The sequence below is a fragment of the Peromyscus leucopus genome, chromosome 1 (genome assembly GCF_004664715.2).
Source record: "Peromyscus leucopus breed LL Stock chromosome 1, UCI_PerLeu_2.1, whole genome shotgun sequence".
Classification (NCBI taxonomy): domain Eukaryota; kingdom Metazoa; phylum Chordata; class Mammalia; order Rodentia; family Cricetidae; genus Peromyscus; species Peromyscus leucopus.
The window spans coordinates 169406344-169422462 of NC_051063.1; the positions used below are offsets into that span (position 1 = coordinate 169406344).

Below are 16119 nucleotides of genomic sequence, written 5' to 3' on the forward strand. Positions count from 1 at the left end.
GCCCGTCTGTCCTCCCAGAGCCCATAGGTCAGAGAGAAGAGAGAAAACAGAGAATCATGCAATAAACCCGTAATGACAATCCACAGGAAATGCTGCCAGAGGAAAAGCACAGGGCAAGCTGGGCGTGGTGGCGCACACCCGGCCAGCTGGTCAACCCAGCACTCCTGAGGTTGAAGCCAGGGGGATTGGGAGGTTGAGACCAGCCTTGGCAATATAGTGAGACCATCTCAAAAAAAAGGAACAGAAAGGTGTTGCGAGTGAGCAGCGCACTGTGGGAGTGGAGCTAGGTTAGACTGGACGGGGCTGGAAATGGTGCAGTCGAGAGGGGAGAAAACAGGTGGGTTGAGGGATGTGTAGGAGCTTGGGACCAAACGCTACAGAAGGATGCTCCGAGGCCTGTGAAGGGAGGTTCTCTGGGTGAGAAAAGGAAAGTTGCTCAGGGAGGTGAGGCCAGGGTTGAGTGGGTATGAGGGGTACCTGTAACAAACTTGTGGCTTTATCTTCAAGGCTGAGGCAGAAGTGGGGCTGCAGCTTAGGTGGTGGGGGAAAGAGGAGGGGGTGGGAGGAGGAACGGGTCAGATGTGGGATTCGGAAATACCCTGAGACTGCTAAGTGGGAAACGTCAGAAGAACCCAGAGACTCAGGCCACCCAAGGAGGAAACTGCAGCTGGGATCCAGGTGGCAGAGGACAAGACTAGACCAGGGTGAGGTGGTGGAGAGGGAGCTGAGTAAGAGAGAGTTCTCCATGGAACTTTATAATGCCAACTCCATATAACCCATGCTGAGTGTTCAGGAGGGCCCCAAGGCCCAGACTGGTGGGTGAACCCGACGCTGGGGCGATCACTAGAGGGAGTCACAAATAGGATGATGGTTAGAGTTAGGACCCTGAGTGCGCAGCTGGGGAGCTTGGAGTTCATCCTCAGGGCAGTGGCGAGTCATGGCTAGGGAGCAGACAGGGTTAAACGTGGCTAAAGGAAGGCCTGGCTCAGAAACATCCTCCTAGATCCTAAGCAAGAGACAGATTGAGGGAGGGAGAGAGGAAGTAGGAGAGTAGTGGATGTGGAGAAGGGGAAAGGAGGAGACATCAGGAGGCCAAACGGAATTCTGAGGTCATCAAAATCAGTTATGGGGCTGAAGAGATAGCTCAGAGGTTAAGAGCACTGACTGCTCTTCCAGGGGACCCAGGTTCAATTCCCATCACCCACAAGACAGCTCGGAACAGTCTGTAACTCCAAAATCTGACACCCTCACACAGACATGCACACAGGCAAAACATCAATGCATATAAAACAAGAATAAATAGAGTATATATAAATATATAAAAACAGTTCTAGTAAAGCAGCGCCCCGGTTAATGGAGAAGAGAGTTAGGTGCTAGAGGCCTTCTGAACACAGCCTCTATGGCAAACACCTAGAGGCACAGTAGACATGCATCAGAGCCAGAGTCCTGGCCTCAGATCTGCAAGGGCTGGACACAAGGTTCCCTGAGGAGCAAACAGCGCAAGTGCAGAGAGAGACAATGGGATGCCAAAAATCCTGGGCACCTTGTCAGCTGGGCTTCCCACGTGCAAGGAACTGCACTGCACTTTGACCTAGATCATTCTCGCACTAGCCTGCTACATTAGCAGGGGCTGTCCTCATTCCCATCTTACAGCTGGACACACTGAGACACAGGAAGATAGGCGTTTGCCCACTGCCCGTAGTTGCCGGGTTGGGGTAGAGCTGGAATTCCCACTCCAGTCTGCAGCCACCTCTGGATTCCTGTTACTGTGTCCAAGTGGGCTTGTGTGGATGTGAGCGTTGACATCTCCTTAGATGAGTGCCCCAATCCTGGGTACGCCCATCCAGCAGTGACCTTCCATTTGTAAGACTTCTCCAGCATGCAAACGCCTGACCCAGCTCATCTGAGGGTATATGTGGGCAGGCAGCATGCCACTGCGTGTCTCTACCTGTCCTGGCTTCTGTGTCAATGCCATCGGAGGGAGGAAGGAAGGGAGGGAGGGAGGGAAGGGAGGGGAAGGGAAAGAGAGAGAGAGAGAGAGAGAGAGAGAGAGAGAGAGAGAGAGAGAGAGAGAGAGAGAGAGAGAGAGAGAGAGAGAAAGATTGTGTATGTCCTTGTTCAAGCTGCCATGAGTGTGAGGGGAGTGAAAGGAGGCCTGGGAGGCTGGGCTGAGGGTGGAGGCCCAAAAGGGGAGCGTCTTGGGCTGAGAGGAGTGGAAATTCTGCAGGAATGTTTACCAGACCCTGAGAGAGTCCAGGGGGACAGCGCCCATTCTCCTAACTCACCAGCCCAGGATCGGCCCTCAGCCACCATCAGCCACAAAGATCTTACAAAGGTCCTCCACCTCCCCAGCCTCTCTCCAAGGCGCCAAGGCCCCTTTAAGACGAGGCCGATCCAATACTCTTCTCTTTTAGTTAACCCCTCCGAGTCCCAGTGGCCCCTGGGCTGGGGCCCTAGTGGGCGGAGGCAGAGGGGGAGCCAGGGGCGGGGAAAGAAGTCTGGGAGGGAGAGTATGAGGCAGGGTAGCCGGGAAGACAGCTAACTGCGGAGGAGTAGAGCCAGCCGAGGGGCTCCCGCTGTGCCAGGCGGGCAGTGCCAAATCCCAGGAGCCCAGAGCTGGGGGGAGGGCCGGGGACAACCCGGCCCTGCCCCCTTCCCGAGAGAGGTGCCCATCAACTTCGGAAGAAAGTTTGGCATCGACTGCAGTAGTGGTGTCCTGAGGATGGGCAGGGTCCCGCTGGCCTGGTGCTTGGCGCTATGGTGCTGGGGGTGTGCGGCTCCTAAGGGTGAGTGATGGGGACTCACTGAGGCAGACACCCGCTGATGGGACACAGGGCAGGGGGGAGTGAGGGGGTGGGGGGCTGGCTAGCAGGTGTTGGGGGTGCTGGGCTACTTTAGGGAGTTTCCTCGGGACGACAGAGAGCTGACTTGGAAGTGGGGGAGACAGAAAGACACAGACGGGGGTGGGGTGGGGGAGATGTTAGGGAAAGCTACTGAGAGGGGACCAGAAAGACAAAAAACAGAAACTGGGAGGGCCAGGGACAGAAGATGGACCCGGAGGAAAGACAGAAGGAAGAAGCTGAGGCAGGGAGGGCTGGGAGCTGATGAATCTGGGTCCTGAGGAGAGGGACAGAACTGGGGGTGGGGGTAGATGACAGGAAGGGATCTTTCCCCAACAAATACAGAGGCAGACTGAAGGAGGAGGGCTTGGGAGTCCTGGGCCCCCCTTGTCACTGCTGTCCCCCTCCACTACTTGTTCTCACCCTGCTGGAGTATTCTCTCTCTCTCTCTCTCTCTCTCTCTCTCTCTCTCTCTCTCTCTCTCTCTCTCTCCCTCCCTCCCTCCCCTCCCCTTCCCTTCCCTTCCCTTCCTTTCCCTGCTCCGTTTTCTTTTCCTCTATCTCCCAGCCCAGACTGTGAAGTCCCTGGAGACCGGAATGGCAGGGACCGGACTTGCCAGGCAGTCCAAGGCGTGGGAGGCTGCCAGATCCCAGGCCTTCCTCCTAACAGACTGGACATGGGATGGAAACCGACCTCAGTCCCCTGGGAAGACTTCCATCCTCCCCCATGCCTCTACCCCCCCCCCCCGAGATCATTCTACAACTATGTAGGGTCCTGGCAGCGGTGGGCAGACAGAAAAGGTAGAAAAGAGAACTGTGGGGTTCCTAAACACGCTCCTCTCCGTCTCGCCTGACAGACACACAGGCTGAGGCTGACAGCCCATTTGTGGGGAACCCAGGGAATATCACCGGTGCCAGAGGACTCACAGGAACCCTTCGGTGTGAGCTCCAGGTTCAGGGAGAACCTCCTGAGGTGTTGTGGCTTCGAGATGGACAGATCTTAGAACTGGCTGATAACACCCAGACCCAGGTGCCTCTGGGTGAAGACTGGCGAGATGAATGGAAAGTCGTCAGTCAGCTCAGGTGTGGCACCTGTCCCTGACCAGTGATCTCCACGCATACAGTCCTTCCACACAAAGCCACTGGGCAGCCACTCCACCTGGGTTGGGAATCTCCACTTGACCACTTACTGGCCATGTGGCTCTGAGCTTGCGATATGACCTCTGGGTTTCATTTTCCTCTTCTGTAAAACTGAGTTAAAAATAGTACCTATTTCAGCCTTCTATGAGTTTCCTGTTCAGACCCCCTCTTTCAGTTCTGCTGACCTTCCCAGTGTTGAGTCCTAACCCCAAGCCTCTCTGTCCCTCCTCTTCCCTTCCAGAATCTCATCCCTGCAACTTGCAGATGCAGGAGAGTACCAGTGTATGGTGTACCTGGAAGGACGGACCTTCATGTCTCAGCCTGGCTATGTAGGGCTGGAAGGTGAGTCCTCAGGTCAGAGCTTCTGATGGGATAGAACTTAAAGTCTTTCTATCAGGACATAAAGCCTAGATAGAGATGTAGGGAATCTTGGGGGTTGAAGAGGCTTGGGAGGCCATCATTTATGTTGGACTAAGGGAAATTCTATGTCCCAGAGGGGAGGACATTTAGGGAGATTTTGGATGTCCTGGAGTATCAAATACAATTGGAGTAGGATATGCCTGCGTTCAGAGACACATCACTTCAAGCGCATCATTTCTTCATTAGGAAAAACGATACAAGGCAAGCCAGGCATGGTGATACACACATAAATTTGTCACATTCAGGAGGCTGAGACAGGAGGATCTGTAGTTTGAGGCCAGTCTGTGGTACAAAGCAAGACCCTGTCTCAAAAAGAGAAGAGTCAGGCATGTTGGCATATGCCTTTAATCCCAGCACTGAGGAGACAAAGGCAGGTGGATCTCTGTGAGTTCAAGGCCAGCCTGGTCTACATAGTGAATTCTAAGACAGCAAGAGCTATGTAGAGAGACCCTGTCTCAGAAAAACAAACACTAACAGCAACAAAACAGAGAGAGAGAGAGAGAGAGAGAGAGAGAGAGAGAGAGAGAGAGAAGAAAGAAGAAAGGGGAGGAAGAGGGGGAGGAGGAGGAAGAGAAAACAAGAGAAGAGGTGATACTCTCACATGCTCTGGAAACTGCCCCAGGTGGTCAGGCATAGACTGAACCAGATGTTGGAAGCACGGTCCTAGGCATAGAAGCATAAAGGGTCAGACATCTGAAGGTGACTCAGGTGTCCTGAGGGACCAGACAGAAGGGACAAGCCAACACGCTGCAGGGTGGATCTAGTGTTTAGCACCTCTGATTGCCTAATGATAATCTGGGCCCTGAGAGGTTCAGCGGGAACTCAGCTTCCACTACCAACTTCCCAGGTCTCCCATACTTCCTGGAGGAGCCTGAGGACAAAGCTGTGCCGGCCAATACCCCCTTCAACCTAAGCTGCCAGGCGCAGGGACCCCCTGAACCCGTGGACCTACTCTGGCTTCAAGATGCTGTTCCCCTTTTCCCCACCCCAGGCCACAGCTCTCAAAACAGTCTGCAAGCTCCAGGTGAGTCTGAGTGTGGACCAAGGCAGGGGAGTGCCCTTCATTCACCGTGGCTGTCAACCTGTCCTTGCTCTGCCTTCTTTCTGTCTGTCTGTTCTTCATCCCTCTGTTTCTGCATCCCTTGCTCACTGCTTCTCTGTGTGTGTTTCTGTTCACCCCAGCCTCTCTCTGAATAGCATTCTTTGTCCCAAATTTCCTCTAAGCTGTTCAGTGGCCCAAGTGTGTAGGCCTGCTGCTCCTTTGTTAGCCCTTGACCCAAGCAGGGCATCAGAACTAACCAATACCCTCCTCCATCCACCTCCTCCTTCGACCTGCCCACCTCGTGCCCGGAAGTGTCCCCTGGGTCTCAACCAAGGGGAGGAGGTCTCTGCTCAGCCAGGGTTCCTGGGAAAACAGAACCCAGAGAAGAATGAGGGAGAGAACGTGAGCAACAGAGAAAGACAGTTAGAGAAGACAAGATGGAGGTTCAAACCTGTAATCCCAGAATTTGAGAGGCTGAGGCAGAAGGACTGTTCCAGTTTGAGGTCTGTCTAGATGACATAGTGAGTTCTAGGCCAGCCTGGGTTATAGTGTGAGACCCTGTCGATAAAGAAAAACAAAGGGCAGAGGGTGTTGCTCATTTGGTGGAATGCTTGCCCAGCACACACGAAGCCCTGCATCCATTCAAAGCATCCCATACTTGGTGGTGTATGCCTGTAACCACGTGGGTGGTGGAGGCAGTAGTACCAGAAGTTTCAAACCATCCTCAACTGTATATTGAGTTCAAAGCTAGCCCTGACTACATACTGAGTTCGAGGCTAGCTTGGGCTATAGAAGACCTTGTCTCAAGAAAAGGAAGAAAAAAAAAATCAGGGGCAGGGAGGAAGGAAAACTAAAAGTGAACAGGCCACTGAAGTGGTCCAGCATGGAGAGACACATGATAATGTGGTCTGAATGATGGAACCCCTATTTCAGAGTGACCCTCCCTTTCTGGACTATACAAAGAGGGCATTTTGCTTAGGGTCACATGGTTGTCAGAGACATGGCTGGGGGACCTTGTACACCGAGTGTCCCTTACTAAAGAAGAGATGGAGACACAAACATGGGGATAACTCATCAGGGGAAGCAACCAAACCCTAAGAGTAACAGTTTCCTAAACCCCACCTGCTGCCTTTCGGGAGAGGTGAGGAGGGGTCCTTCAATGTGGAGGGAAGGGCTCACATTCTCAGCATTCTGGGAGCCCTGAGTGTGCAAGGAAGTGTGATGAGCGTGCTGGCCCCCAGAGGGGTGACTCAGGCCTGTGGCTCGAGTGGTCTGGTAGGAATAGGAATAGGGCCTGAGTCAGCCTGGCTGGACAAGAAGGGGGGAGGGGAGACATGGGGCACACAACTGTGAGAGGGTCTCCTGTGTCTATCAGTGTGTTACGACCAGAATGGCAGCACCTGCAAAGAGATGAGGAACTCTGAAGCTGTCTGGTTGGGAAGGGGAGCGTCTGTACATGTAGCCTTGTCCTCCTGAATCAGCATACCCATCAGTACTGGCTGCTTTGTAGGGGAGTATGTCTTAGTGGGGGCCAGTTTCTGTGTGTTTCAATTCGGAGTGTGTTTCTGTAGGTGTCACTAAATGTCAACGGTGACGTTTATCTGTTTTCCCTCTGTGTCCTGTGTTCATGGCTGTTGACATTGTGTGAGACCAGAGCTGTTGACTCTATGAGGCTAGCTTGAACACTTCTGTCTATTAAGGCGACAACGTCTTGGCTCACAGCAGTGCACCTGCAGATGTATGTCGTGATGTGAGGTCCTGTACCCTTGCAGAATCAATAAGTCTCCCGGGGCATGGCAGTTTGTGCCTGTAATCCTCAGGGAGGATTACAAATTTCAGGCCAGCCAGGGCTACACAAGACCCTGTCTCCAAAGGGAGAGGGAAGATGGATTGTTGATGTGTTTCTTATTGACTGTCGAAGGAAAAGTATGACTGCTAGCATGAAATTCTGTGTCTTAGTATGTACCAAAGGAGAGACAAAAAGACAGGCTGAGATCGGTAGCAGAGTATCAACACGCTTCTGCTCTCTCTGGGGTCTCTTTATTACTGACTCTCCCTGATTCTTAGTGCCTGAACCCCAGGAACTCACCTGTTACTCATGTGTCTGTGCCAACCCATGCATATGTGGCAATGTCCCTTTCTTGCAGTCTCTACAGAGGGCCGCTGTGGCTACGCAATAACTGTTTTCTCATCCATCTGTGTCTGTGTTTTGGCACAGATTAAGACTGTGAGCTCTCCACCCCCTCTCTTGGGGGTATCGTGTGGTGGTTGGGGGAGTCAACATTAACTTTTATTGCTTCCTGGTTTGTATCTATTTGTCTGTCCTTGTCAGTGCTGACATGTGTTGTTTGGGGGTTCAATGCCTAAGTCTGCAGAGGTCTGTTTGTCAGTACTAACATCTGTGTATACTGTTTGGCCAGGCGTTTACAGTGATGTGTGCAGGTTGGACTTTGTGTTTGTGTGTTCCTCCCCTCACTGGCTCATGTGTGTGGGGTAGGGGTGGGCGGCTATGCCTCATTGTCAGCCCCCATGTGTTTACCAGTAAGTCCCAGGGCATTTATGTCACTGTGTTTGGGACAGCATCCGCCCTGTGAACGGTGTATAGCTTAGCCAGTGCTGCTTTTCTGTGTTTATATTTGTGCTAATAACGGACCCTGTGTATTTAAGAGTGATTCACTGTCGGGGGAGGGGAGGGTGCTTTGTGAAGGAATTTTGTCAGTTTGTGAGTGTGTATGCCTCTCTGTCCCTCTCTATCTGAGTCAGGGCGTGTCCTCTTCTCTCTCCATCTCTCATTCCCTTACAAAAGCCAAGGGTGAGGGTGAGCAGATGGGGTGGGGGCGGGGCAGTACATCTGGAAAACACATCTGGAGTCCACAGGCTCTTGTGGAGCAGTGGAATCCAGGAGAAGGGGGGGGGGGGCAGATCCCTTGGTTCATCCTAGAGTCCTTATTTGAGATGCAGCCTCCGGGACTTGAGAATGGGGAATCCCACGCTGTGCACCCCCAGGACAGGCCGGAAGTGGAAGGTGGGGGGGCGCCCCGTGACTCAGGCGGGGGCAGGAATGCTGCGGTTGGAACAGAACGGAGCTCCAGAACCAACGCCCCCCTCCCTTGCCCCGGGGCTGCTCCGACTGGCCTAGGGCGCCAACTCGCGTGTAGTGGCCTTCACGTGCCAGGTGGCTGGACGCGACCCAGCGCTCGCCCCCTCCGGCCGCCCTCCCTGGGCCACGCATCTCTTCTCCGGCCGCGCGGGCTGCGGCGCCGGCACCTGACCTTGGCGGGAACGGCAGCTCGCCCGGGCAGCCGAGGCTTAGGGCGCTTCCCTGCCCACCTCCTTCCGGCCTTCGAGACGGATTTTCCCCGGTTCCACTCCCTCTGCAATCTGAGAAAAGGAAACTTTGTGTCTGGCTAGCGAGGCCACCCTCCAAAATACTAGGTGGAGGGAACGCCGCGCTCGCACAAATGCAGATGCCAGAATCACACAAGTACACTATGTCCCCCGACTTACACGAGCCATGAAACAGATGGGCAGACGCACGCACATCCACATCCACCCCGCTCAGAACTGCAGGCCCAATAGTACCAGAGCCTTCACTCATCCGCCACACTCACGCGAGTGTATCGGGAACCCTGCATAAGCGGGTATTGCATATCTGCTTGTGGACGCGCTTGTGTCTGGGTGTTTGTAGTTGTACTTTTTTGTGTGTGCACGGGAATGACACAGGTATACACACAAACAGACGAAGCAAGAGACTCAGACAAACGCCTTTGGCCCACAAATCTCTCCCAGACAATGTTTATTCAAAATGCACTAACTGGCTTGCTTGCCTGTTACGTTGTACAGGCTCCCCTTACACCCGGAAACACAGATGCACACGCATGAGTTCATTTGCCTATCAGGCTTGGTTTTGCCTGCCTGTCATCCCAGCTGCTCCAGAGGCTGAGACGAGGATTTCATGTTCAAAGCCCTTCTGCGTTCCAGGGTCTCCTCAAGCCAGTCTAGGCCCACTGAGTGAGATCCTATCTCCAAAAAGTAAAATGAAGGTTAGGGTTGTAGCTGGGCAGCGAGTATCTGCCTAAATCTGTCGGGGAAGAGATGGGGTGTGGCTCACTGTAGAGCCATGGATTAGCATGTGCGAGGCCCCGGACTTAATCCAAAAGATTCAGTCTGGAGAGATGGTTTAGCCAATAAGAGTACCTGCTGTTCTTGCAGAGGACTTGAGTTCATTTCCCAGTACCTACATGGGCCAACTCACACCCTCCTGAACTTAGAGCTCCTAGGAATCCCATGCCCTCTTCTGGCCTTTGAGGGTACCTGAACACCGGTGGTAGACACACACACATGCACACATGGACACACTAACAATAAATCTTCTTAAAAATTCACTCACTCATTCAACAGACATTTGTGGAGCACCTACTGTGTGCCAGGCATGCTGCCACCGTAGGGCTACTTAAACAGACAATCCCTGCTCTCCTAGAATGGACATTCTACTGAGGGAGAGCCCTAAGCAGCGTGATTCTTGGGAGGGGGCAGATATGGAGGCGGGTTCCAATTCCACACAGACTAGTCAGGAACAGGATAACTTAGGAGTGTCATCCGAGAAGAAACATAAAGGAAGGCAGGGGGGAACCACATGAGCATCTGTGGGAAGACTGTGCATGTGCGTGAGAGAGAGGGGGGGAGGGAGAGAGAGAGAGAGAGAGAGAGAGAGAGAGAGAGAGAGAGAGAGAGAGAGAGAGAGAGAGAAACAAGGCCAGTCTGTCAGTAGCAGACCCAGCCAATACAGCAGGTGTAGGGGACAAATTTATCAATGCGCAAACACTTGTACATACCAGACACTTCCGTTCTTAAGTGTGTGTTCATTGTTTGTGTCTCTCTGTAAATCTGTGTAGGCCTGTGTGAGTATGTGTTGATATGCTGGTACCAGGGCCTGGCCCCCATTATCTGAAGCAACGGGGATTGAACCCAGAGCCTTCGCACTATAGGAAAGTACCAGCGAGCTACATCCAGAATCTTGCTTTTTTTTTTCAGTACTTACTTCTTTCATATGTATGTGTGTGTGTGCCTAAGTGCATGTGTGTGGACCACGTGCATGCTGTGATAGTGAGGTCAGAGAGGGCATTGAATCCCCTGAAATTGGAATGACAGGCAGCTGTGAGCTGCCATGCGGGTGCTGGAAACTGAGCCCAGGTCCCCTGCAAGAGCAGTAAGTGCTCTTAACCACTGAGCCATCTCTGTCCAGCCCCTTCTGATCTGTTTTTTATTGTCTGGTTTTGAAACAGAGTCTTGTGCTCATTCTTCCAGGCAGGCTTGAATTTGAGATCCTCCTGCCTCAGCTTGCCAATAATCTGGAATGACAGGTGTAAACCATCTGGCTAGGCAGATGTGAACACTTCATGGGCCTGTGTGAGTTGAGTGTGTGTCTGTGTATGTGAACATAAGCATGTGTGTTTCTGTGTGCACCCAAATGTGTGTGTATGTGACCGTGTGGGCCACTATCTGGATACAACAGCTTGTAACTATGTTAGCCTATGTGGGCTATGTATATTCATGTAGTGAGGCATAGGACTGGTGTCTGGGAATGGAATCTGTGTTCCTAACATGTTGTTCTCTTCCCCCATACTCCCACTCCATGCAAATACGAGCTGGGCTGGCCTGACCTGGCCAAGCCAGGCAAGGTGTGGAGGCTCCTCATAGCCTGGGAGTCTCCCCTTCCCCCACTCGACACTAGACTGCTTTCTCATATTCTTCCCCAGGCCTGAACAAGACATCTTCTTTCTCCTGTGAAGCCCACAATGCCAAGGGAGTCACCACATCCCGCACAGCCACCATCACAGGTACCACCAACCAGCAAGAGGATTCAGGAATCTTGGTGGTAGCAGTGGGCAGGGGAAGGTGGCTGGACCAGAAGTCAGAGAAGGCAGAGGGAATGTGGAGAGCTTCGGGGAAAGGTTCCTAAGAATCCGCCTTCCCTCATCTGTCCACAGTGCTCCCCCAGAGGCCTCACCATCTCCATGTGGTTTCCAGACAGCCCACGGAGCTGGAGGTAGCTTGGACCCCTGGCCTGAGTGGCATCTACCCGCTTACCCACTGCAACCTGCAGGTGAGACCCTCTGACTTTGATCCCTTCCTTCTCAACCCTCCTCCCACCCACACCCACAGGCCCACGTCTTCCCTATGAAAAACCAGCCCTTCCACTGAGTGTTGGGAAACAAAAGAGACACCAGTTAATCCAGCTGTCCTGGATTTTAATCCCCACTTCACCTGTTGGCTGTGTGAACTTGAGCAAATCCCATAACCATTCTGGGCCTCAGTTCTCCCATCTGTAAGATGGGCATGATGGTAATATTTATGAGATAGGAATGAGAATTCAGTAAATGAAGGCAAGTAGCCAACTTAAAAAAGCATCTGGGGACATATTACAGACTAGTAACTGATTTTATCTTTTTTTTTTTTCCAGAGACAGGGTTTCTCTGTGTAGTTTTGGCGCCTGTCCTGGATCTCGTTCTGTAGACCAGGCTGGCCTCAAATTCACACCGATCCGCTTGGCTCTGCCTCCCGAGTGCTGGGATTAAAGGCGTGCACCACCACTGCTGGGCTGGTTTTATCATTTTTTTAGGTTTAGTGGTATTGACTTTACCAGATTGGGAACTCAGAGCGAGCAGGACTTGTAGCTGTTCCTGTCACAGCACTATGCTTACTGTCTTCGCCCTGACCACTCTAGGTTATCGCTGTCTGGCGTTTGGGCTCTCTGAGGACAGTGCTGTTAGTCACATGGTCACCTAACTGTTGCCTAGCATAGGCCAGACAGATGAGGCTGTTTGATGGAATATATAACAGCCCAGTTATAATGGTACAAGCGTATAAAGCCAGCATTTGGGAGCAAGAGGATGGAGAGTTCAAAGCTATCCTAGGCAACATAGCAAGATTATCTCAAAATAAGATTTTAAAAGCTGAAAGTATGGCTTAGTGGTAGAACCCTGGCCTAGAATCCCTAATGAGGGGCTGGGGTGTGGCTCAGTGGTAGAGCCCCTGCCTAGAATCCCGTAGTGAGGGCCTGGGGGTGTGGCTCAGTGGTAGAGCCCCTGCCTAGAATCCTCCAGTGAGGGGCTGGGGTGTGGCTCAGTGGTAGAGCCCCTGTCTAGAATCCCCCAGTGAGGGGCTGGGGTATGGCTCAGTGGTAGAGGCCCTGCCTAAAATCCCCCAGTGAGGGGCTGGGGTGTGACTCAGTGGTAGAGCCCCTGCCTAGAATCCCCCAGTGAGGGACTGGGGGTGTGGCTCAGTGGTAGAGTCCCTGCCTAGAATCCCTCAGTGAGGGGCTGGAGGAGTAACCCAGTGGTAGAGCCCCTGCCTAGAATCTACCAGGACGGGTTTCCCTTTCACGGTATGGAACTGAGAGGTCCAAAAAGGAAAGTGGCCTGCCCCCCCCCTAGCTAGAAGAACAAAACTGAGGTTGAATCCTGGCTTTTCACCAACTTGAAAGACCTCAGGTCAGCTGCAGCTGCACTCCTACCCACATCCATGCAGTGTCCAGAGAGAAGCAGAAGTGTGTGTTCTTCCCTCTCCAGGTCTCACTTCCTGCTGCCCACAGGCTCAGGCTGGACGGTTCCTGAGGGAGGGTCATGGCTGTCCCAGGGAAAAGAGAAGTGGGAGTGGGTTTGAGCCCACTGTCTGCACCCGTCTCCCCTTTGTCCTGGCAGAGGTTCCTCTTCCTGTCTGTCACTGTAGGTCAGAGAGCAGGCTCGTCCCCTCTTGCTGCCCATCACTGGCCTGCCTCTTCAGATCTTGGAGTGTCAATGTCACCCTCTCTGGGGACTATGTCACTTTGGGAAAGCCACTGAATTTCTGGGCCTCAACCTCCCCATCTGTAAAATTGGAATGAGACAAAGAATTGAGCCTATAAGTGGAGAAGAAGAATTGGGTGTGTTTATCCATAAACAGGCTTAACAAGGGACTTGGCACAAAGGAGGTACTTGAAAAATACTGACTTTGGGGGCTGAGGTAGAATTTAGCGGTAGAATATTGGCTTGGCATGGATGAGACCTTTGGGCTCACCTCCAGTCGTGCCTTAAAGGGGGTTGGGGACATGTCTCAGTCAGTACAGTGTTTAGCATGCCAGCTTGAAAACAGGAGTTTGATCCCTAGAACCCACACAAAAGAGCTGAGTGTGGTGGAACACATTGTAATACCAGTGCTGAGCAGATGGAGAGGGCGGATCCCTGAAACTCATTGCCTGGCCAGCCTAGCCACATCAGTGAGTCCCAGGTCCTATTGAGAGACCCCGTCTCAAAAAACAATGTGGGACCAACAAGATGGCTCGGCAGGTAAAGGTAAAGCAGCTGCCAAGACTGAGGATTTGAATTTAATTCCTGGGACCTGAGTACAGTAGAAGGAGAGAGCTGACTGGCACAAGCTGTCCTGTAACATACATACACTCACAAATAAACAACCATAGTACCAATAATAATAAAAACACCAGGCGCAGTGGAACATGCCTTTAGTCTCTGCCTCTGGGGAGGCAGAGACAGGTGGATCTCTTGAGTTTGAAGCCAGATTGGTCTATGTAGCAAGTTCCAGGCCAGCCAGGGATACATAGTGACACCCTATTTCAGAAAAAAAGAAGTCAAGGAGGGGGCAAATTGATACTATTGTGTATAAACAACCTAGTCTACATGTCTTTAAACTTTGACATATGACAAGTAGAGTCCCCTTGTCACTCAGTAGGGGACAAGATCTGGAGACTGGATTTTTCTTTGTTTCTTTTGTTCTTTTTTGTTGTTGTTGTTTTCTTGAGATAGTATTTCTCTGTGTAGCCCTGACTGTCCTGGCACTCACTCTGTAGACCAGGCTGGCCTGGAACTCACAAGATCTGCCTGTCTTTGCCTCCCTAGTGCTGGGATTAAAGGCGTGCGCCACCACCAGCTGGCCCTGATCCCCCTCCACCCCCCTCACCCCAAGACAAGATCTCATGGTGTAGTCCAGGCTGTCCTTGAACTGCTGAGCCTCCCGCCTCACTGAGAGCTGGGATTATAGGTGTGTGCGTCACTACACCCTCTACACAACTGCATTTAATCTGTTGGTTTGTTTGTTTGGTCCGGTCTTTTTGTTGTTGCTTTGGGGACTTTGCCGAAGGATGGTTTTCTGTGTGATGCTGGGGGTTCCAGTGCGTGCGCTGGGCAAGTGTTCTGCTACTGAGCCGCTCCTTCAGCCTGTCCATTTAATCTCTGAACAACCTTTCAAGGCATCTCTGGCTCAGGAAGGGCAAAAAAGAGTTGCCAGAGGTAGCTTTTTCCAAGTGGCAAGACAAAGATGATGTGGCCATATGGTTTCTTAGCTTTGCAAATCTGGATGTTCATGTTGTCCTGTTGTGAAGTTACAGCACACATTGCGTGGACACACAGAGATGCATGCAAGCTCAGAGACAAATGCACACTCACACACACACAGACACACACTCGGAGACCCACATATTCTTGTAAAGTTGTATAGTTACACTAGGACCACAATCAAGAGTGGTGTGACTATTCTCTGGTCCTCCTGTCTTTCCCCATCCTCAGGCTGTGTTGTCAGACGATGGGGTGGGCGTCTGGCTGGGAGAGCCAGATCCTCCAGAAGAGCCCCTTACCTTGCAAGTATCTGTGCCCCCTCACCAGCTCCGGCTGGAAAAGCTCCTTCCTCACACCCCATATCACATCCGGGTATCCTGCACCAGCAGCCAGGGCCCTTCGCCCTGGACCCACTGGCTTCCTGTGGAGACCACGGAAGGAGGTAAGAAGGTCTTGGGAGGAAGATGCCGCTGAGCTCTGCTTTATTGGTGCCACCCTGAGCTTCTCCTCTCACCCCTTTACCCCACATGGCCTTAGTCTCCTTGTCCAGCTGCTGACCCCTGAACTCTGCCCACTGGCCTCTCTCCAGATCTCTCCCTGAGCTTCCGCTCATGGAAGGCCTGCATGAATTGCCCACGCGTATGCTCTCTGCAACCTGCCCCACTTCCTGGGAACAGGGGAGGGGGTCAGAAAGAGGTGGGGGTACCAGCTTCCCTCTTCCATGTCCTCCAGTGCCCTTGGGTCCCCCCGAGAACGTTAGCGCCATGCGGAATGGGAGCCAGGCCCTCGTGCGTTGGCAGGAGCCAAGGGTGCCCCTGCAGGGCACCCTGTTAGGGTACCGGCTGGCATATCGAAGCCAGGACACCCCTGAGGTGGGTGCTGCTGGCTGGGCTAGGGTGGGATGGTTGTGGGAAGAGGGATATGGGGAAGAGATGAAAAAAGCAGACGTAGGCAGCGGCGAGGATTCCGGGGATGCTAAAGGGGTCCGCAAGGAATGGGCTGCGGAATGTCTGTTTGTGAGCATTGTAAAAGCACCTTGTTGAGCTTGCGAACTGTAAGTTTTACAGCATCTTAAGGAAGGAGTGCTTCCCTAATTTATACAAATGTTTTATCTGGGCTAGCTACACCCCCAGGTGGAGAGGGGGGATGGGAAGTTAGGAGGGTTTGGATGGAAGTGAAAAGATAAGATATCAGTTCTTCAACAAATGCTGAGCTGTGCCTGGTGCCAAGCACTGTTCTGAGACCGAGTCCCTGCCCTATGCAGCTGACATTCCAGAATGCGTGGGGCTAGAGATGTGGAGAGAAGTAGAGATGAGGGCCTGAGGATGATGGACAGAGTTGAGGCTGAA

General features: G+C 52.6%; 1 protein-coding gene across 4 annotated transcripts in view; it reads left to right on the top strand.

Moving 5' to 3' along the window:
* Positions 1–2166: 2166 nt before the first annotated feature.
* Axl (AXL receptor tyrosine kinase) overlaps positions 2167–16119 on the top strand; it is a 33504-nt gene continuing 19551 nt past the window's right edge. The window contains exons 1-8 of one of the 4 annotated variants that reach the window (XM_028859875.2): positions 2167–2786; positions 3697–3922; positions 4221–4321; positions 5247–5423; positions 11201–11281; positions 11432–11547; positions 15002–15212; positions 15503–15642. In XM_028859875.2, the coding sequence (XP_028715708.1) occupies positions 2723–2786; positions 3697–3922; positions 4221–4321; positions 5247–5423; positions 11201–11281; positions 11432–11547; positions 15002–15212; positions 15503–15642 (1116 nt within the window). In that variant the 5' untranslated portion in view covers positions 2167–2722. The remainder of the gene's footprint in view (positions 2787–3696; positions 3923–4220; positions 4322–5246; positions 5424–11200; positions 11282–11431; positions 11548–15001; positions 15213–15502; positions 15643–16119) is intronic. The other 3 variants (XM_028859873.2, XM_028859876.2, XM_037201245.1) reach the window with 3 other exon arrangements.